The sequence below is a fragment of the Coptis chinensis genome, chromosome 6 (assembly GCF_015680905.1).
Source record: "Coptis chinensis isolate HL-2020 chromosome 6, ASM1568090v1, whole genome shotgun sequence".
In the NCBI taxonomy this organism is placed as follows: Eukaryota; Viridiplantae; Streptophyta; class Magnoliopsida; order Ranunculales; family Ranunculaceae; genus Coptis; species Coptis chinensis.
In genome coordinates this window covers 23,496,445-23,519,893 of record NC_141461.1, presented here as the reverse complement: position 1 = coordinate 23,519,893, position 23,449 = coordinate 23,496,445, and the positions used below count along the sequence as shown (strand labels likewise).

Here is a 23,449-nt window from a genome sequence, read left to right as displayed (position 1 = left end):
ATTCTTTCACACCCAGTGTGTCACACTCCGAATTTTGACAAAATCGGAAAAACAATATTTGTTCCCGACTCTTTGATTTTCGAGGTGTGATGCACTCTCTACTTCCAAAAACACATCATCTATTTATTTATTCTAATAATTTGAAACCAATAAAATTTTTAAATAAACAAAAGTCTTCTTCATTACAAAAATCCACAAATATGATTAAGTTACAAATTTCCTTTCAACAACTCTTTAATTATAATTACAACGGAAAATACAAAACAACATTGTCTCAATTAAAATCTATTGCACCTCAAGGGAAAACAAAACATATCCTGTAATGGGACGCTAACGCAAACCACAAGCAGTAACCAACCGTCTTCAACACTAATCCTGTCAAGACTTATCAACTGGGTTCATTTTATGAACACACCCGATAAGCAAACATGCAAATCATGTTAGTATTATAAACAATGCTGGTATGAGTAGCCCTAAAATATAAAATATATTTATACATATACATACACAATCCATAAGGCAGTTAGTTCTTCCACCGAGGCGTCTTAACCACTACACCAAAAAAATGCCAAAAACGACGGAAATTGCCGTCATAAATCGAGATTTACGACGGGAAATGGTGTCTTACAGTTCGTCGCGAATAGCCCTGTCGTTAATATTAACGACGGGAAAATGCGTGGTAAAGCGAATTAGAAATGCGACGGGTATGCGACACTTAACGCCGTCGTTAATTATAGGACATTTAAAACCGTCGCAAATTTCCTTTTTCCTAGCACTACTTATTTTCAAATCTAGAACGTACTGAACCATCGTAAATTTTCGTCTTAAATTTAGGACACACATTTTCGTAGTGTATTGTCTTAGGAAAGTATTTGTTTAAAGTATTTTTTTTTTAAATAATTAATTTTTTTGGTATAACCTATTTTTTCACCAACATCGCTACATGATTCTTATATCATAAAATCAATTACACAAATATACTAAAACAACACATTTCAAAATTTGATATATTATACATTGGTTTTCCAAAATTTACAATGTTTTCAAGCTGTTGATTGCCAATAGATAACTAAGCTTTTAAAGTACACAAGGCATAATAAGAACATAATGGGAAAAAAAAACAATTTGTGCTTTGAAATTCCCATCTTCATCACTTTTACGCAATTTGGTCTTTCATTGAGTCGCACAACCTTTCATGAGGGTAAAGAGCCTCGAGAATTTATTTTCTAGAGATGGAACAAGCAGCTAGCCAAAGCATAAGCAAACGTACAACATGGCAGGAGCCTTATCAGTGCAGCTCCACTCCAGCAAGTGTAGACTTCGGTTTGTCCGAATGAACCTAGATGTTAATGTACAAGACTACTTATGGCCATATACCTAATAATAGCATTCATATATTAAACACTAAAATCAAATAATTAGCACAAAGGGCACTACTGAAAACATCAAGGTTTAAGTATCTAGTAGGCTATTTATCATTGAAACTATCATGTAAGAGTTGCCGTGATACCATACCTAATAATAGCATTCATATATTAAACACTAAAATCAAATAATTAGCACAAAGGGCACTACTGAAAACATCAAGGTTTAAGTATCTAGTAGGATATTTATCATTGAAACTATCATGTAAGAGTTGCCGTGAAAGCGAGTTTAACACTATCATATGAAGGACTCGAGAAAAAAAAATGTACATATTCAAGATGATATAATTCTCATGTTCGTAGAAACTTACCCGTTTAAACGAGTAGTGATAACAACAATAAAGTTTCAATTTTGTGAACCTTGCAATCATCAAACAAACATTCAAGAAACAAAACAATCAAGGAATTGATCAGCTCATTTACACAAACATAACGAATGTAGGAGAATACCGAAACTTCTATCACTGCAAATTAGAGTTACACTAATAGCATAATAACGAGTAGTGACAACAATACCATCTCAACAATACCATTGATAGCTCATTTCCTAGATTATTGAAAAGTATATAAAACTATAAATGTGTAATGAATCTATATATTTTCCGAGGAGGATTTCCCTAATAAGGATACATATCATTTCCCAGGAGGAATATACAAAAACTAGGAATTAATCAACACAGGCACACAAAATGGTGACTCATGAAGAGAGGGTATTTCATGCAAGGAAAACAAACAAATCAACATGACAAAAAGGTATCCGAAGTCAAAAAAAAAAATAGATCACAATTTTTTAGGAATTCATGCTAACATACCTCTACATACAAATTTAGTATCATATTTTATGGCGGCCATTGTGTGTAACCATCCATGCCATGTCAAACATCTATGCATCTGCAAGATGTCTTTCCAATTTGTCCCTACTGCATTTTCAGAGGCAAAGAAAGCCACTCAGCCAGAAGCATCAATTGTATCTGAGGTATTTGCACGGCCTGAAGTTGTTATGGTCTACAACAATGAAAAAAAAATGGTATCTGAGTCCGTGGAGATGTTTCTGGTCTGCTTTTCTTGGAACAAAATAAGATACATATTTGAATATGACGACAGAATTTTGACAATTACCGCAATCAAAACATCTGCTGCTTGCGCCAAGTTCAAACCGGTGCTTCCCCCGCCACCACCAGGGTGTGTCCAAAGCAATCTATAATAAGCTGTGATAGCTTCTCCACAATCTAAAACGAGACTGTCAATTGGAACATACATAGTAAAATGCTTTGATTGTTGACAAGTTCTATTTATATTCATTGTTTATGAACAGTTAACTATCATAACAACGTTAGGAAAAATTATATTAGCCACAGTATTCAGAGATTTCCCCTACAACATTTCATAGCTAGATGGGATCGAGTTGTTGTTCTTGGATGTTAAGTATAGGGCTGGCAATGGGTTGGATCGGTCCGGATATATGCAAATCCAAAACCGATCCGCTTTTCAACAATACAAACCCAGAATCGGACCCGATCCGAATGGATATTTGAGTTAGAGAACCAGAACCGAACCGAAAACTTTTTTTTGATTCCAGATCCGATTCGTTCTGAACCAATAAGCTCAATTTCAACCCGATGAACTGAGTTTTTTTTTTATTTTATTTTTTATAATTGGATCATAATTTTTGTTATATAAATATTAAACAAGGTACACAAATCCAAAAGGCATAATGAATGATTTGAAATCCAAATTTGTAAAGGAGGATTTTACTTTAGATAGAAACCATATTTTTATTATGTAAAAAAATATCGTAATATTACATATATATTTGGCATATCTTATTTTGGAACTTTAAATATTGCAATGTTGCATAAGGTAATAGAAATATATGGTGGAGAAAAATTATGAAAAATAAGACTAAAAATTTTAATCGGGTCATGCCCATAACGGTTCGGTACATACTTATCAAACTTCATCTAAAACTAACCTACACCACAATATCTACATAAATATTTTACTACCTATATCCATAGAAAGAAAGGAAATGGTTCTCTAAAATCTATTTCAAGATTTTTACAGTGACGTATAACATTGCTATATTGAAATATAAGACTGATTTCACTAATTTTTGCATTTCATAATCTGCTGGAATTAGCACTTAAAAGTAAAAGTGAATGCCAGAGTAAGAAATTTTTACCTCCAGACTATTCAATGAATCAGCAATTCTCTTGTCACCTGACAAGCCAATAAGTATTCGACACACAACAGTGGGGCAGGAATCAATGACATCCAGATCCCCAACAAAGTCAAAGCAAAGGATTTCAAATAGAACCAAGATACCACGGTTTTCCAGAAACACTTCTAGTATATGCGCATAGTCATTTTCCAGTTTAGGAGAAAGAATATTTGTTAAAACATGTAATGCTTGATGAACAACCTGCCAAATTACAAAGATATACATTCAAATTAGGAGATGATTTAGGTTATTTAACAAATTAAACTCAAGGCGATCACCTAGAAAACAGAACTCAGTGTATGCAAATAGTCAGCTAAAATTGGTTTTGTAACCAACTGAAGAGCCTTCAACGTTGGGTCTATATGCAATTGAAAAGAGCCGAATACATATAGTTCTAATAGCTTAAGAAAAAGAGTCTTTTTCATTCATAGGGTTTGTGGTTGCAATCCAGTCAATATATGAGAAATATAACATGCATCAATACTCATAAAAACCTTTCAAGGAACAAGATGGAGTAAGTTCATGAGTTCGAACTAAATAAGACATATAAGAACAAGAAGGTAACTTAAACTTACGCGTATCTAAGTCGAAAATAACCTCAAGAGATATAGTAAGTAACTACAATGCAACACAACCAAACTCAGGGATTCCCCCTTACACGGCTCAACTCCTTTTTATCTTCCGCAAGATTACCAAAACCAGTCCAAAGTGGGGCCTAAAACTTCAAAAGGAAAGATTTCACACCAATTCTTGCATGAAACTTTAACAAAGGTACTTTTTTCCACAACTGTTACTTTGTCTCAGGAACCTATGGCATTGATTTAGTTGTGGGGTTAGTTTTGTACCCTATTAGACATGTGTCCAAACAGCTAGGTGCTTATAAAAGAACTTGTTTATCAGCTGATAAACTAAACAACTCAATCGCTAGTCACATACACACAAATAAGTCCTTTCAAATTCAAGTTTCAAGTGATATGATGGGTTACTCCCAATTGACGTATTTGCACAATATTTAGTAAAATAAAATTATTATATAACTTTAAGAATATACCAGTTCATTCTTAAATAGAAACGAAAAAAAAATATTACCTTTATTTTCTTGCTAGCGAGAGAGAGACAGCTGGAAAGGGAACTGGGACGGAGAACGAGGGATGGACGAGAGACCAATGGGTGGGAGAACTCATGTGACATTCGTAATTAGCTTAACTCTTAACCCCATATAATCCCAATCAAAAAAATCAAATAGAATGCAAGCAATGAAATGTAACTAGCATTTCATGTGTTCAAGGTTGACTTACCCTCCCTGTTACGTACTTGACTCGAGGGTGTGGAATAGAAAAATAAAACAGGTGCTCAGAAAACAGAGTTGATCATGCCAAGGAAGAGCCTCTGAGCAGTCTCAATGGCAATGGTTGCAAGCAAAACATCCCTTCCCAAGAAAAATATAGAGCTCCCGCTAGACAACAGGACAAACACTTCTATGAGCTTTTTTCTGCTTAATACACTTTCCTCCTTGGTTGCCAAAGCAATCCAATAGTTGCTTCATATCTGTAGCAATTGGAAAAGTACTTGACAGAGAAGAATAACAGGTATAAGAGATCCTTTATATGCTGAAGACACAAAGGTTGAATAAACTTGCCACTACACTCTGCCAGTCTGCCGGTTTCTGTTACTTCCTCTTTATTGTTATTTAATATCAGATTTGGCCATTTGTCTTCTGTGTGATCAGTTTGATTGATCGGATTGGTTCCACACGTAAACAATATGTTATCTTCATGTGGAGTAACTTGGCATAGGGATTGTCTGTTGGTAGCCCTTTGTCTGACCAGTTCACCATAGGGGTCTGCAATCAGATATTCATAAATTCCTGACTGAACAATGCTCCCATCTTTTATTACCTGGGATCGGGGGATAGGCAAAAAAGAATTGTGATGTCAGTGTAAAGGGTGTTGCAATTTCTCTTAAAGTCATGCTGGTACAACAACATCTATTACATATTGTTAGTATTGGCGCCATTCAAAATTGAGGCGAGTTATTGAAATATATGGTATCAAATTAATGCTAATGACATACCAGAACAAGGTCTGAAGCATCCAAGAACTCCAATTGATGAGTGACATATATGACGGTCTTTTGCGCCAAGAACTGCATTACACATTCCTGCAAAAAGACTCAACAGTTACTAGAGAGTTTATTTTACCGGGGGTGGGGGGTCTCAAGATGCTTGAACATTCTCCAATTCTTCTGTATAATAAAAATATATATATGCTAAGAGCGCTGAGCTAATATATCTTTTTTATATGAAAAAGATGTGCTTTAGTATGTGGATCAGTATGTAGTCACGAAAAAGTACACTCAAAAGTAACGAGACAACTTAAACAGACAACCTTCAAACACTTTACTATATATAAGGTAAAGTTAAACAATTCAAACACTCAACTATAAATAAAATTGAAAAATATTCAATTTTTTTATATCTAGAAATATCTAGTATAAACATGTTATTTTCACATATTATCTCCACATTATCTTCGTTATAGGCATACACGAATAACTATATCTTTAATTTTTAGTAGCTTAAAATCAAGATAACCAAAACTTCCTTTCCAAGTTCATATTTCACAACACCTTAATACCAAATTAAAAACCAGTACAGCTAATCTGACCAGGCCATTTTTTAGGTATACATTGACAAAGCTGCAATCTTCACAACAAAAAAACAATTTGAATAACCCACCCTCAACAACAAAAGAATGATTAAACCCACTGACCCAACCCATATCTACGCAGCCCAGGGATACAACAATACTATATTGAGAAGCAAATCATACATCTCAAGGCAGTAGAGTGCGCACCTAAAACTGTGTCGGCAAATTAGTGAAGGGGTTTGTTCACTCTTTCAACAATAGAGAGCTCCCTCAGTCCATAACGTCAGCAATGAAGTTTATAAAAAAAACTCATCTTTCCAAGTTTTCATTTCATGTACAACATATACTAGTTTTAAGCTAATCCTCATTAATCTGTATACAAATGAATAATAACAAATCTAAAATCAGGAAAGAAGAAGAAAAAAAGTTACCTTGAAGTGAACATGTAGAGTAGACCCTCGAGAATTGCAAGCTGAAAATAAAAGTAAAACATCATAATATATATATAAGAAACCCTATAATGGAAATTGGGGTTTAGAAATTGAGGTATTGAACAAAAACGAAAATTGATGATAGAGAGAGAGAGATGAGGGGGTTACCAAACTTGAGAGAGAGAGATATGTAGCTCTTGCCGATTTGAGAAAGATTTGAAGCTCTCACTATTAAGTGACACCTAACAAAGCTTTACTTCAGAGCCCTCCCACCAACCCTTCACTTTCCTTTTACACTAGGGTTAGGGTTAGTGAAAGAAAGAATTATTGGGCGGGATAGTGAAATATTGGGCGCGTGGGCAATCGCCTTCTCAAAAAATTCATCTACGACGGTCACCGAAACTGGGAAAGACAATAAATCTTGTCTCTATTTTGGGACGATAACTAATGTCCTTCAGTCAACCTTAGTCAACCTAAAAAACAAGTACGACGGTGTTCAAAGGACTTATGACGATATTTCTCATTCCTAATTGGAGACGGGGTATATAGTAAAAGTGTGTCCTATTTCTAAAATTCTGGTGTAGTGAACTTCCAAGGACAAATACAATATTCTTACTTACAATAATTAAGGCAGGTAGTTCCTCCACTGAGGCGCCTTAGCTTCCAATTCAATAATAATAAGACATTTAGTTCCTCGTCTTAGTTTCAAACCGTACTAAATCAACTACATCTAATAATAAAAGAACAAAACTAAAACTTACTCTATAATCACAGAGTGGGTCACACCTGCATCAATAATCAATTTAGCCCACCCTTCTGCAAAACCATTGTGAATGCAACCTAAATCACAATACATCATTTATTATAGATTTAACGTACACTTTAATATATCATCACAATTATTGTTTAGAGTTTCTTCAAGTGTCTCTAGAATCACGTCATCTCTATGTCTTACCTAGTTTTCCTGGCTACCACAATCGCTCTCCAACGCCGAGCATGTACATCCACATGCCTCCCCTCACGTAATGAACCACTCCATGCGTAATTACCCTTAGCGGGATATCGCATACCAGGTAACCCCCACACGAACATCATTACGCGGGTATTGACACTATTAGCATAAAATATCGCATGTCTCGTTCTAATTTTGCAAACGGAATAATCAAACCACTATTCGGCTACGCCAAAAGGGCCATTCAGATTCACTAAAACGCCAGAAGTACCAATCAAATCACGTACGCCCTTCACATGGGCCAATCACATGAGTTGTGGTAGCTAGGTTTCAGGATTTTTGTTATATAATTTATTCAGGTATCATACGTATATATCTCATAACAACTTTCATTCTTTTGCGTGCCAAATAAATTATTGCACTAAGCCATAATCCCGTGGGAAATATCCACAAATATTATACTACCTCATAGTAGCATCTCACAGACATAATGATGGATCGTTTACATTTATTTCTCAAAGATATTGCATTTAATAGATATCCTAACATATGATATCATTTAACAGAACAAAAATTTCAACATACCACATAACGTCACAATTTCTCCAAACGTACCGCATAACATTTTTATAGCGTTTTAGGAATATCATGTCTCTTACAATTTCACTCTCGTCACGTGTCAATAAATACACAATATCAACGTCAAATCTTTCTTAGATAATGACTAACCCATTTATACAGGCTTCCACAACATTTTATCATTGGACTTGTCCATACAATTTACAACATAAAAAGTAACGTAAATAAACAGTCAATAGTCCACAATCAAGACCCAAAACCAAAATCCAAGAGTCTAAACATCCTATTTATTCAACCTGACCCAATTGGGGACATAAAGACCAGCCCACATAAAATTAGAAACCAGCCCCAAAGAAAACTAAATGGTTCGGCCCAAAACAAAAGAGTAGAAACTGGCCCAAAACCACTTAAAATGAAACTGGCCCAAAACAAACTAAACAAATTTCGGCCCAAGGCCCAACCAAACAATCTAACTCAGTTCCGGCCCAAAACAAAAGAATAGAATCCGGCCCAACAACTTAAACCAAACTTTTTGGCCCAAGGCCCAGCTAAGCTAACAGGTCGTCTTCCTCACCTGGTGAGCAGGTCTCCTCTACCACTCATCCGGCACTCCAACCTAACCGAAACAATTCGGTTTTGAACCCCAAGGAAAACCAAACCCCTAGACCTAACCAAACTTGATTCCCCTCACCCTCACCAGCGCGAATTCCAGCCACCACCACTCCTCTCTTCAGCCACCCTCATCCCAGCGGTTTGACTCCTAGACCAAAACCCTACCCCTTTAATAAACACCCAACTCGATTTCACTAACTTTCAAAATCACTCCCCAACAGATCTCGACCGCCATTAACGCCCTTTCCAAGCTTTTTTCCAAGCTTCAATAGCACCCCCCTCCAGCACTAAATCAACCCAACATCAACCCTTAATCAACCAAACATCATTCAACCATACACAACAATAAAATTCAAACCATAGCAAAAGAGTTCAAACAAAAAAAAGGCAGGACGATTCCATTATTTTGGGCTCGCGACGCCATTAACGGCCCATAAAGCTTCGACAGTTCAATATCAATTTCAGAGTTTCAACAGAGTTTTAACAATACGATAGGACACCAAATAATAACAGGAGAATAAGCATAAATAAAATGAAAACCTTGGACAGAAATAAATATCTCTGTATACACGTAAAACAACTATAGGTTCAATGAAATAGCAAAATAACTACTCACTTTGTATCGCGAAAAAACGTATCTAGAATATGAAAGAAAATTGATTTCGAGCCAGCTAGAAGACGCACGATCCGTGTCTCCGTTCTTTCTTTTAGTTAACTTGTCTAGTTCTAAGCAAAAACTTATTTTTCTGAAAAATCCTAAATTTTTGATAAACCATTCCATTCTTAAGAATTTATATTCTGTTTAATATTTTGGAAACTTCCTATTTTACCAAATATTTCTATTCCTAATACAAAATATTATTTTCTATTAAAAATATTATATTTATTACATACCTTATATTAGCATCTATTTTGAAAACTTTCCAATTATTAAAAATCTTTACAAAAAATTCAAAATTCAAAATACTTGTTTTCCCTATTTTCTATTTTCTATCAAAAAGTCAAGCTCACATTTATTAGCCCGTTGACCCAGAAATAAATTTCAAATTCCGAAATGCTTAATATTGTTACGAAATAATGGAAAAATAATTTAGGGTCTTACACAGTGCATATAATTGATTAATCCGAGCATTCCTAGAAAACCCATTTCAGCATTTTTAGCTAATATTCTAGCCGTGTCTGCCTCAGTTGACCTTCTCAAGTACTCTTCCTCAAATGCTGTGGTTGATTTACACCATCGCTTAAGAGATTCAGCTACTGTAGAATATCTAAGTTGAAAATACTGATCAATTGAATAAGATGAACAACCAGTTGCTAATTGTTCAACTACAACTAATCTCTTCTGCAACCCAGAAATTGCTTGCTGACCCACTCCATCCACTTTGTCTTGGAAGTAGTAGTCGAATGCTGTAACAGATTTTAACATATACGAGAAAATGTCTCTTTGCATTCTGTACCTTCGTCTAAACTTATGAGGAGGCTACCTATAAGGTGTTGTGAAATAATCCCTCGGTATAGCTTGTTTACGTACATCACCACCATCTCTAAACATATATATTTTGCCTAACACAGATCTACCTCGTTTGTCTATATAAACATCTCCAATGACTGTTTGAGCTATTAATTCCCCAACATTGTATAATGATTGCCTCCTCCTCCTCCTTTGCCTAACCATAACATTATGCTCTTCTCTTACTCTTTCCATGTAGTCATCTTGAGCGTCATCAACATCAGAAGACGAACTACTACTAGATGCAAATAAACTTTGGTTGAATGCAATTTTATCTTGCTTAGATATTTTTTTCAATAGTTTATCACTTGGTTATGGGGAAGAAGATGGTTGTTTGATCTGGAAGATGAGTAAAACGAAATATGTAGTATCCATATATGATAGCTAGATTTTGGACCACTCTCTAATTGACAACACATTCTATCCAAATGTACTATACTGATCATGGTGGATTTATATGGCAACACATACCCTCAATAGTACAATCAATAATTTCAATGTACAAAAGCCCCATCAATAATTTCAATGTACGTACAAAAGCTGCAGTGGAAGTGACCTGTTTTCCAGACAAGATGTTTCATTCCGTCTGGTAGACAGAGATGGAATGAAACATCCCGTCTGGAAAATAGGTCATTTCCACTGCACGGCTTTTGTATGTATCGGTCTAAACCATACATATTTGTTTTTGCATATGGAAGCAAGAAGGAATGAAGATGAGAACTGGACAATTGTTTTAGAAAAAGGATACAAAAAGGAACGAAGTTTAGAACATTTTTTTTTGATAAAACACATTTGAGAACATAATAATAATAAAACTAAATTATAATTCCTGAAAAAAGTTTGACCTAACCTCCTTTGTTTTATTGACATATTCATATACAAAACATGCCTATATTTTCCTAAATATCTACGATAATAAAAATAGAATTACAAACAACAATCCCAAACGCCATATTACAAGTAACGACGCACAGTTATTACAAACAATAAGAATTTAACTACGAATAACTATTGAGACCTCCTTCCCCTACCATAAGCCTGGCTTGAAGAGCTCTCCCCCTACGTCGTTGTCACCTTTTTGGTTCAGCCTGAGGTGTGGCCTTTCCCAACGAAGCAGCAGCTAGCTTCCTCCAAATTTTGCACACGTCTCTAAAGTAGCAACGCTCGATCTCGCTCAAGCTGTAAGTACTCAAAACTTTGACGAGAAGACTCCATGAACAACTCACGTATAACATAAGTCAGAGAGTTGTAGTTAAGGAGCTCCAACCTTACTTCCTCCTGTTCTGACAAATTTAAATCATACTAACCATGGCTAACTGCTCAAACTGTTATGACAAATCTATGACCAATGCGGCATTTGCTGGTGGAATATGTATGCTCATCTCTTGCCCCTGAGAAGTAATCATGCTCCAGTGCTAAAGGTTAGACTCATCAATTATTTGTGGAGTTCTTTGCGGCATCTCAATATCATGAAACACCCTGGCCTGTGACTGTGGCAACTCCACTCCTTATGGGAAATGAATGTTATGCCTCAATGCTTCGGAAGTAACCCCATCAAAGTTGGGGCCCTGGTATAACGCACCTAGACCCTATTCCAATACAAATCATAGTCTCCCGTAAAAATGTAAGCTGTTGCATAAGGCCAATCATTTGGGTTTGATATATGGTGTGCAAGAGTTGCAAGAGGAATACCAGAGGTTGTCATATCTAGGGGTGGTGGGTAGGGTATAACAATCTCTCCAGATATTACTTGCATGATGCTAACATAGATCCCTAAGGTACCATGTAGTTACTGACTCTACAAGTATCACTCGTCGCTGAGAAATAAACCTTGCTCTGTGACACATATATGACAATCTACGATACTCAGTGTTCTCTGGAACACATATGAAATATCCTTATAAGGGGTCTGAAAGATGAAGGAAGAGGCCCAGGGTTGCCACTCAATTTGTGTAGCACCTAACAACTCAATATGTTAATGAGTGTTATGAATATTATGAGATAGATCATTATACCCTCTCTGCCTACGATGAAACCCCCATGCTTGAAGACGTGGAATTATGTCATGAGTCTCATTCTGTTGCAATGACTTCAACACAGGATGCATTACGTGATGAAAATATTCGTACCACCAATACTGAATCAATAAATAAAATACAATATCAACATAAATATAAACATGCCAACATCAATAACTAGATAAATAAATAAGATGAAACAATAACTTAATAAATTATACTTACTGGTATAATCCAAACAAAGCCGCACAAATTGCCTTTAACGGGTTTAGTCTCAACTGCGAGGTCTAGCCAAAGGTAAAAAGGTACACCAAAATCGATTGGCCCCAGTCATAATCTCACATCCTCTCTACGTCTAAGACAACTGCCATCCACCCGATACGTAAGAAACTATCATAGTTTTCAAATAGTACCGCAACAACAAAGTAAAATAGGAAGGCACGTACATATACTTCGATCGACTCAATGCCAATGTGATAGTCCCTCGACTTCTCCTTTAGCATATTTAAGTATCTTGAAGTAAACCAACTCATATTTATACCTCCTCCCTTAAAGTGCTCAGCCGATAATCTAAAGAACACGTCTTCCTCATCATCTTCTATAATATCAAAACTTTCAAAGAAACTCATTGCAGTAGTAAAAGCCTCCAAATTTTCATCAAAATGAAAGACATCTCCATAACCAATAGGGATACCTATGAGCATGGTGAAATCAAGAAGGGTAATCCCAAGCACACCCCATGGGAAATGGAACATGTGGGTAGATTGCCACCACCGCTCAACTATCCAAAACAACATTAATGCTTGATCATTTTGCCCCAAATTTGAATCTAACAAGTTCCCAATTCAAATGGTGTGGCGGTAATAATGTTAGTAACCATGACAAAGTTAGGGTCCATCTTTGATCTCAAACAACGCCACCATGACACTACATTTGAAAGTGTGCAACACATTTTCCATAGGTGTATTGCCTACATTCATTTTACACAATACAACAAACTATTCAACACGATATAATTTCAACCCAAATTTTTTTAACGCAATGCAACAAATTCAAACTAATTACATAACAACAAACTTGATATAAACTAACAAAAATAATAATAATTAAAATAAAAAAAAATTCTAAAACTTACTTGAGACGCCGATACTCTATTTGCTATGTGTTGGACAGATGTTGACGCTAATGGTGGGTGTTGGTCGACTTCACAACGTGGTGGAAAGTTAAAGCCAAACTCAATTTTGTCCTCCTCATCCACATTTCAAGTCGTTGACGACGATTCTTTTCGCCCCCTTTTTTTCTTTTGTAATTTTGCATTTTTCAAACCATCTACTACGCTCTTGATGTGGTGAGACATGTGGGGAATCGTCATTCAGTGTGAGATTTAATTGAAGAAATTGCAACAAAATTGTAATGGAGGTGGAGAAGATGAAGTTATCTCGTCTGTTTCAAGTCTGTTAAATTAGACTTATGGGACAGAATGTTTCATTCCGTCTAGTTATAAAATACGAGATGAAATGTTTCATTCCGTCTTGGTGTAAAACTTTCAGACGAAATGAAACATTCCGTCCGAAGTTTTAAAGTTGCATTTGCATTGGGCAACCCCTAATAGCTTTTCACCAGCAAAATAGCTATGAGGGAAAATAGTCCTATGTGGAGGTAACAAGTTGCTGCTTGCATTGGGAATGCTCTTCATATTGTGGAAAGTTGTGGTAAGAAAATTTTAGGGGATATCTTCTTCCCCTATGTCCTCTTAATAATCTCAGCTAAAGTAGTAATGGACAAATTCCCTTGCAAGTACAAAGGTTTACCTCTTGGTTCTTCCTACAACAATAAATCTGGTTGCAATCGCATTATAAAACTTGTTCACAACAAGGTCCAAAATATCGCCGATATATCTGATATATCGTCGATATATCTGATATATCGTCGATATATCTGATATATCGCCGATATATATATCTTTTTTTTGGTACACCGACATCGATATATCCGATATATATCCACCGAATATTGAACTATTTTTTCCCCGATATATATCGGAATTTCCGATATAACGATATATATCGACCGATATATACGATATAAATTGTTGACTTTGACCAATATTGTTGACTTTGACTAACTATTGTTGACTTTGACCAATATATTGACGACATTTCTGATATAATCAACGATATTTTCGATATAATCGACGATATTTCCAATATATCGACATATAAAATAAAATTTTGACTGGTCAACTAAAAAAATGATATCTCCAATATTTTCAATATATATCGATTTTTGAATACACCGAAATATTCACCGAATTTGATATTTTGGGCCTTGGTTCACAGAAAGCTTGATATATGGCAAAATAAGTTGCTCTCCAACAAGTGCAGGCTCTAAGTATTTTGTCAAAATACACCTAGTTGTCTAATATAAGCCAGCAATTGCACACGTGCTTTGAACGTGAATCTCAATTTTTACTTTAATTATGTGGTAGGGTCCTAATTTGTTGTTTTATATGGATTAAAAAACTAAAATATAATAATAAACTTTATAGTGGAGCCATTGAACAGGCCAAATAGTAGAACCGAAAAGCTCCAAAATTTTATAGTGGTAGTGTTTACAAATCCTTAAATATGTGCGAGACACCCAAAAATTTTAAGCGGCTCAAACTGCTCTTATAACACGTGTCAGAAAATGACGAATTGGCAGAACAGAGTTACAGCTCAAACGGCTAACTCGTCTAAGCCCCTTATAAGTTACTAGCCTTTTTGTACGTGTCTCCGCCACGTTAATAATCCCCGATTTTATTTTATTTTTCATTAATTTATGGGCTGTTGAAGCCTTCGTTTTCTTTATAGGAGTTAGATAAAAAGACAAAATAAAACAAAAAAAATAGCATGAGTTGTAATATTCATGTTTGGCAAGGGGTAAAATCGAAAAAAAAAATTAATGGCGTGATGAATTTACCGTTAACAATCCCCGATTTTATTTTATTTTTCATTAATTTATGGACTGTTGAAGCTTTCGTTTTCTTTATAGGAGTTAGATAAAAAGACAAAATAAAAAAAAAAATAAAACAAAAAATGGCATGAGTTGTAATATTTGTGTTTGGCAAGGGGTAAAATCGGAAAAAAATTAATGGTGTGATGAATTTACAGTTGAAGCCCTCGTTTTTTTTATAGGAGTTACATAGATAAAAAGACAAAATAAAAAAAATAAAACAAAAAATGGTATGAGCTGTAATATTCGTGTTTGACAAGGGATAAAATCGGAAAAAAAATTAATGGCGTGATGAATTTACTGTTGAAGCCGTCGTTTTCTTTATAGGAGTTAGATATATATATATATATATATATATATATATATATATATATATATATATATATATATATATATAGGCTCCATATAGGATTATACACTCTAGAGAAATCCCAAATACATAAAGTGTATATTTACTATTTTGGCTATTCCAATGGTAGGTGGAGGCAAATGTGTAAAAATAGATAGCAACGGACTTAAACTGTCACAGCCCATTCAAAATAATGTAAAATAACGGATTTGGTCCGTCGCAAAAGCTTAAAACAAATAGTGGTCCACTTCCAAACGTCATTCAAAGCAACGTCCGTGTTTTTAAATTTAATATATCACTGAGCGACGGACTTAGACCGTCGCAAACAGAAAAATAAAGCTTCAAACGTGTGTTGAAGTGACGTCCGAGTTTTTAAGTTAAACAGACGTTATTTTAAGTGACGTCCGGGCTTTTTATTAACTAATAGCGAGAGGGGGAATTCTCCACCCTCTCTATTAGCTAATACACTATTACCTAAGGTATAGTACTCCCATTGGAGAGAGTTTTTTTATATTTAGAATGTAAAATTTCCACTCTATACGGTTTACACCCCCCATTGGAGATGCCCTAAGTAGTAGAGATGAACAAGGATGGCAGGGGCGGCAAAAAAACATGCGAGAATCATATTGGATATTGTCAAAAGTCAAAACCCAATCTAGCCGGCAAAAATCTGAAAAAAATCCCACAAGGTACAAGACCCAAATTCTAAGCCCGAGGTTTTTGTCTTTTCGATACTGCGCCCTTAATAAGCCCGAGTAAAGTGAGCCCGAGTAAACACGGCCCGGTCCGAACATAATCAGTGTTAAGGATTGGGATTTCGATAAGTCTAATCGAGTTGGACACTTGGACTTGAGTAAATAAACCTGTGAACCAAAATTCGATTCGTGAAGAAGAGGAACGTGCTTTTGAAGAGTAGATGATATGTGATTCTACTATTCTTCTAGAAAAAAAACGTGCAGATAAGGTAAGGTCCCCTCAACAAACTATCTCTTTGAATACATGTTGCTTGTCATCCAGGACATCATCAACAAAACTTATCATGATAATGATCTTATAGATATATAGTGCTGTTCACGAATTAGATTCCCCACTGTCAATAAGAAAAGTAACTTTGGAGTATAGTTTGCTATACGGAATTATGTTTGAACTCTCAAGTCTCAACCACCCATTTGATTATTTGCAAAACACTTGACACCATATTCACACTCATGTACCAACTTTTAATTTACTTGTAATCTTTCTTTGATGTTCTAAATATGGGTTGATAAACCCAGGGGCGGATGCAGGATTCTCTACCAAGGGGGGCCACAGGAACTAATTCACACTTTTTTTTTTTAAGATATTTTTTTGATATAAATTATGAACAGTTACCACTATAAAATTGTTTTTTGATGGGGGGGGGGCTACAGCCAACTCATAGATCCGCCCCTAGATAAACCATTTTGGTTTTATTGATACTGATATTGAATAAATGTATCTTTTTTGTGTTTTATACTTGACAAGGCAATCTATATAACAAATTAGAGAAAGGTGGGCCCCCAAAAATAATTTCTAACTTTTGGATCTACTTATGACGTGACGGATCTAAAAACTAATTGGGTGTGGACAGGATAATAAAGGGCAACAAAAGTAGGAGATTATTACTGAAGTCAACATAGGCTGTCGGATTTTTGGTGGGCAGTTGGGCTTTTTTAGTCGGGCTTCTGCTAGGCGGGCTTTGGTTGGGCTGAAGGGTTGTGTCGTACGGCACGGGCAAAATCTAGTCCCAACCAAATTGGTCTTCGCACCGTTTCCAATTTTAGTACAGTACAATTTTTGTGTGACAGTGCAGTCTTTATTATTATTAATTTTTGGTTAAAGAATAGTTGTATTTACAAGCAAAAAGAACAAAACAAATTACGTTTATATTATGGGAGAGCTTTGAGTAGGTAGAGGGCTGATCCTCTGCCTGGTAACTGACGAACCTTGAGCGGGTCAGTTACCATATGATTATACAAACTCATGTAGAACTTTACAAAGTTTAGGAAAGGGTAGAATTTGTGTCTATGGATTGAATGCTTGCCTTGCATCAATCTATTATGTGCCTAGGCATAATTCAACTAGAGTTTCAAACCTGTATGCTATGCACTAACTGCTCACATCTATAGTAGAAGTAATTATGCACTTATAAACCTCTGAAACTTTATTTTTATTTTTTTTTAAATTGAGGGCTGAAAAATACAGCACATTGAAAACATTTTTCGGGTTTAAAATACCGACATAATCATGTTAGAGATATTTTGTGTGATGCATTTCAGATGGCTGGAGTACAAGTGAAGAAAGAAGATCCTGTTAACTTTCTCACTGATTTAAATAAAGGCAGATCGACACTTCAACCTGCGGATGTCTTAATTTACAGTTGGTCTGAGGAAAAACATGCATGTGTTGATGTAACTAGAGTCTTTCTATTGGTATGGTTTATGGAATTGTGACTTTGAGGTGGGAGAAGCAGCTAAGAGAGCAGCAACAGGGAAGATGGAGAAGCATGAGGAAGTCTGCAGGGCTAACTAGCATTGTTTCATTCCGTTTAGTTTCGACACTTTTCGGGTTTTGGAACAAATGATCTGTTGAAATTTCTTAAAGGGATTTCAAAAGTTATGGAATGATAGCGTTATGACAAATTTGGTTCTAATGAGTTTGTTTTTAGAAAGATGAGATTTGTTATTTATAAAAGACTTGTGGCGCAGCTTGTTGCACACTTGTCCTAATTATTTGTAAAATTCGTTATTATTATTAATAAAATTTTCACTTAAAAAAAAAAAAATAAAAAAATCAAATCAACCCATGTATGTGTATCGTGTAGTTGTCTTTATTGTTTATTGTTTAAGCAACTAGGTTGTAAAGAAGGAAAACTACCCAAATAGGATAACAAACTAACCCCTAAATTTCAATTGAGGCAACAAACGTTTTTTTTAGTCAATTAGAGCAACCAATTTATAGAATTGGTTAATAAAGGTAATCCATCAACTTGCCATCCAAATTCACCGTTAATCCGTTATCTATTATTATTAATAAAAAAAATCTTTTAAAACAAAATTATTTATATATTTTTTAAACATATATTCTTTTTAAAATATCAATAAAGTAATTTATCCAAAAAATATATATTCTTAAAAATATGTATATTTATTTAATTTATTTAAATTTATATATCTTTTTAAAGAATTTTTTTTGGATGAATATTTGTTTTATTAATTTTTTTTGAAGAAATGTTTTTAATGTTTTTTTTGGATAAATATTTATTTTATTGATTTTTTAAATATATTTTTTGGGTAGATATTTGTTTTTTTGATTTTTTTAAGAATATTTTATTTTATTTTTTCTATATATAAATATTCATTTTTATTTTATATTTTTTTTAGATTAATAATAGATAACGGTGAATTAGGGATGACAAGTTAACAGATTATCAATCCTATAAGTTAGTTACTCTAATTTAGGAAAAAAAAAATTTGTTGTCTCAATTGAAATTTAGGAGTTAGTTCGTTACTTGGTCTATTTCCTTGTAAAGAATGAAACAAGTAATGTAGTCCCAACTTAAGTAATTTCATCGCTACATTTTACTCTGAATTTAGAAACCAACTTTAGACATGAGGGGAGGGTGCATAACTATTTTAGCCACTGCCCACTGGCTCCACTCATTTTTCCTGAGTCATCGAACAAATAAATCTTGTTCATCTTTCAGTCAATTCCCCAGTTTCATAATTCTTGACAAGTCGAACTTCTACCCTACTTTCATATGTGAATAGTTGTTCAGAGTCCCTTGTGTAATGAAGATGAGATATAGGACAAATTCTGCGAGTAGGTAGTCATCATTCTACCAAAGATCATATTCGACAAACTAATCAACTCATGTTCATGTCTTATACAATTTATTTATGTCGTATTGGCCCATCTCTTCCTTGTCAACAGCACCCCTCCAACTTTTAGAGCATCTCCTACCCCACACCATGTTTTAGGATTATGTTGGTGGTTTTTCTTCCTCCGTTGAGTCGAACTCTCTATGACTTGCTACAAAGATTACTTTGTTTAAACTTGTTACTCATAGAGTCATAGAATGCTTGAAATTATCATTATTGTAGATAGGAGACACATTGAGAGATAGGTAGATGGATGAAATTTGTCAGAATTGGTTAACTGCATTTGGAGGTATACCTTTTATGACAAGGGTTCTCTTCTCAAATATTAAAGACACCCCCAGTATGGTATGTTGGGATCTTAGTGAGGTGACTCACATGACTATTGTGAAACTTTGGTTTGACCAATTTTCTCTACCTTTTTTGGTCTTCAGTGAGGCATTACTCTCGAGACATAAACGCATCTATCATTAGATCTTTCCTTTGGAGGCAACCGACCCTTGACTCCTTGACTCCTTGATCAATTGGTCATTTGGGTTTTTATTGTGTTCCACTGCTTACCAACTATAATAAAGTAATAAGTTTCATCAAGTTTCACCGTTGATTTCATCAAGTAATAACTATATATATATAGCAAACGGTCAAACACTACAGAATGCAAAAGGACCTTAAATAAGTACCAAATCTAAAACACCCACAACTTCACCTACAAAATAATTTAAATATTAATCTTTTGTACATATGATCTACTAACTATAAAGAGCATCTCTATAAAAATTCAACTCGTTTGATATCCACTAACTTAAATAAAATTGTTTTCCACTTTTGAATATATATATATAAAGGTCCGAAATGTACAGATTTTTGCGTTAAATTTACTGGTGTTAAAAATTGTCAAACGAGTTGAATTTTTGTAGAGATGTTCTTTATGGTTAGTAGATCATATGCACAAAAGATTATGGTTTAAATCATTTTGTAGGTGAAGTTGTTGATGTTTTAGAGAAAATGACCAATAAAATGCATTATATTTGGTTTCAAAACAGACAATGTATTTTTTTTCTTTTTATACAAATAATATTGCACTTTCAAAAAGTTTCAATTTAGGCATTCAGTCCAATTAATTATATGTCCAACTTATGTGGATGGTTAAAAATTTCTCCAAATCTAATTTGTCTATGTGGCATTAGTTTCAACCTTGATGTGGCATCCATCCAACATTTCGACACACCGACTCTACAAATTACAACTGATATATCCATTAAATCAATCTTAAAATGTTTCATAATACAGTCAAACCAATCTTTTTCTAGTTCTTGGTATTAACATAAATTTGATGCTTTCAAATCAAAATTATCCAATTTTACATAATGTTGCATTTCATGGAGAATTCAGTGAGCACTACTACCCACTACAACTTATGAACACGGTAAAAGAAGAAAAAGAGTGGTTGGTTTTAATAAGAAGACATATCATTCGAACACGTGAACACCTAGAGTTCAAATTTAAAAAAATTAAGACTAGTGCTCTTATTTTAATGTGATTAAACAATCTATGTGATGTTATCTTGACCCGAACGAGTTTGTGGATGAAGTAAAGGATGTGGCATTCTTTGGGACTAAAGAAATATGTGGACTTGTATACAGAGAAACAACTTGACCTCGATGAGTTTAAGCTCTTGCAAGAGGAGGACCTCAAGGAATTGGGTATTGCAATGGGTCCCAGGAAACTATTGCTTTCAGCGCTTGAGAATTTGAAGTCGAAGAATTCCCGTATTTAGCTTGAACAGTGGAAACGTGACACATGTACTTTCACACCAACTGAATTAGAAAACTTTGATGATATGATGGGCACAAAGAAGAAGAGGGACTTCGTACTTTCTTTACTTTCTTTAGAACTATTTCCCACAATATAATAAAGACACTTTTGTGTTGTTGAATTGCATATTAGTCTGTTCAATTTTGAGTTTTGAAAAAATATTTGTAGACAATTTATATTTTCTGGGAGACAACTCATGGTCTAAACAACTGCCACACTGGCAAATTAGAATTGGAGAAATTTTTAACGAAATTGGACATCCCAATTGATTGGACAGAATATCTAAATTGAATTTTTTTGAAAATATATTTATTTGAATAAAAAAAATACATATGTTGTTGTCTGTTTTAAAACCAAGTGCAAAGTTCCATACATTTTTTTTGTTATTTTCTCTTTATATATAGTACCTAAACTTTACCAATACGGGAACATAGCATAACTTGTGTAGTTAGGCAATTTTGCCTACGTCGACAGTGCGCACCTACACCCGAGTCCATCAGTTATGTACAATGTTCAAGAAGCCTAAAGAATATTCAGTTTGACAGAGCCTCCCAACTTTCCCCATAACTCTCCTACAGAGTACAGACCACAATGGAATAAGTTTGCATTCCAAAACAGAATAATAAACTAGATTTTGCAAATAGGTCGAGGTGACTCCAGCAGCTTAATGCATATCCAATTCGGCTTAGTGGCATACAACATTTGGGATCACAGTATAATTGCATTCTCCAAAATAAGACAGAAACCTTATATAAGTCTATATGTCTAACAAACTCTCCTTTATTATAGAGGTTGTAGATCAGATACTCCTTATTAAAGTGTATGAGAACTGGGAATAATTTGTAAAAACTCGAAAAATGTACCAACAGAAATACATATACGAAAAAGATACCAGTACACGATGCATTGTTAAAAGACTTGTCTATCTGATTTATCCGGGACATAATGTGGACCTTAGCAGGCACATCCGGACTTTCGCCGATCCATTCAATCACACAAAATCGAAACTATTCCTTTTCTGGTTGTTAGTAAAAATGACGCCCGTTACTGGGTATCAAATGCGGTATGCAGAGAAATTCAATGTCAATCATGTACTAGTTGACTTAGACATCACTCTTCGCTAGCTAACTAAATAAAATTCGTGGAGGAAAATCTGATTGGAATAAATCTAGCATTTGCTTGCTATTAACGGGAGTCTCGAGCAAGACACTGACAGAAACTACTAAGCTAATTCGTGAAGAAGCAGTCACCTTAATAAGATTTGATAAGGGTCAACATTTCTTTTGGGCCTGGTTCCTTAGATAGAAACCCGGCCCAGACTATACCCAGACTTCGTCTTTGGAGGCTGTTGTCAATCTGCAAAGTGGACAACAACTGATCAGCCAATGTAGGGTGCTAGTTTTGATTATCAGTATATCAGTGGCAGTGGTCTCATAAATCTGTTAGAGGTTAAACCGTCCTGAGCTAAGGGGGGACCAATGTCTACACTTCTAAGCTAATGTCATTGTTCAAAAAGCATTAAGTTGTAAGTGTCCATGGAAAGCTCTTCCTGGTGGGAACATGTTCTAGCACTACATGTTGTGAAGAACAATTAATCTATGTAAGACAAAACCCTACAAAGGGGCTCTAAATCCTAACTCTAAATCCTAACTTTCATATGGTATTGATCATTCGATCTGTATAGGCCTATTAGGTCATGGTGTTCTTCGTCCTGTTCATTTAAACAAAGTTGTGATTATGACTGAAGAATCCCAAGTTTAATCGAACTGTCCAAAAATGAATGCGGGTGCGTTCGTGTAATATATGTCACCGTAAGCTGGTAGCATATATCTGCTACTGCCAATTTGAGATGTCCACTGCCAAACTTATACACACCAGTCTAAAAGTTAATGACAGGAACCAATTCATCAATGTGAAAATTAGCAAAAGAATACAAGTTTAGGCCGTAGTGTTTATTCATTTTATTGTAGTATTTGTAGTGAACAGCGTGTTAGGTGTGT

General features: G+C 34.8%; 1 protein-coding gene and 2 long non-coding RNA genes across 3 annotated transcripts; 1 reads left to right on the top strand and 2 right to left on the bottom strand.

The window, feature by feature from the left end:
* Positions 1 to 4,961: 4,961 nt before the first annotated feature.
* On the bottom strand, positions 4,962 to 7,126 carry LOC147492192 (uncharacterized). Its single transcript, XR_015200086.1, has 4 exons — positions 6,893 to 7,126; positions 6,725 to 6,765; positions 5,719 to 5,805; positions 4,962 to 5,543 (listed from the first exon to the last, which is right to left on the bottom strand). It is a non-coding gene; the product is annotated as an uncharacterized LOC147492192 (long non-coding RNA).
* A 2,831-nt stretch (positions 7,127 to 9,957) lies between these two features.
* LOC147492191 (uncharacterized) lies at positions 9,958 to 10,317 on the bottom strand. Its single transcript, XM_086567437.1, has one exon. It carries the CDS (start codon positions 10,315 to 10,317, stop codon positions 9,958 to 9,960), a length of 360 nt encoding a protein of 119 aa, XP_086423563.1.
* A 6,245-nt stretch (positions 10,318 to 16,562) lies between these two features.
* Positions 16,563 to 18,554, top strand: LOC147492190 (uncharacterized). The gene is made up of 2 exons (XR_015198711.1): positions 16,563 to 16,702; positions 18,036 to 18,554. It is a non-coding gene; the product is annotated as an uncharacterized LOC147492190 (long non-coding RNA).
* Positions 18,555 to 23,449: the final 4,895 nt, after the last annotated feature.

Coding starts and splice junctions, on each gene's coding strand:
- LOC147492191 (XM_086567437.1), bottom strand. CDS start 10,317: ATGCAAAGAGACATTTTCTCGTATATGTTAAAATCTGTTACAGCATTC.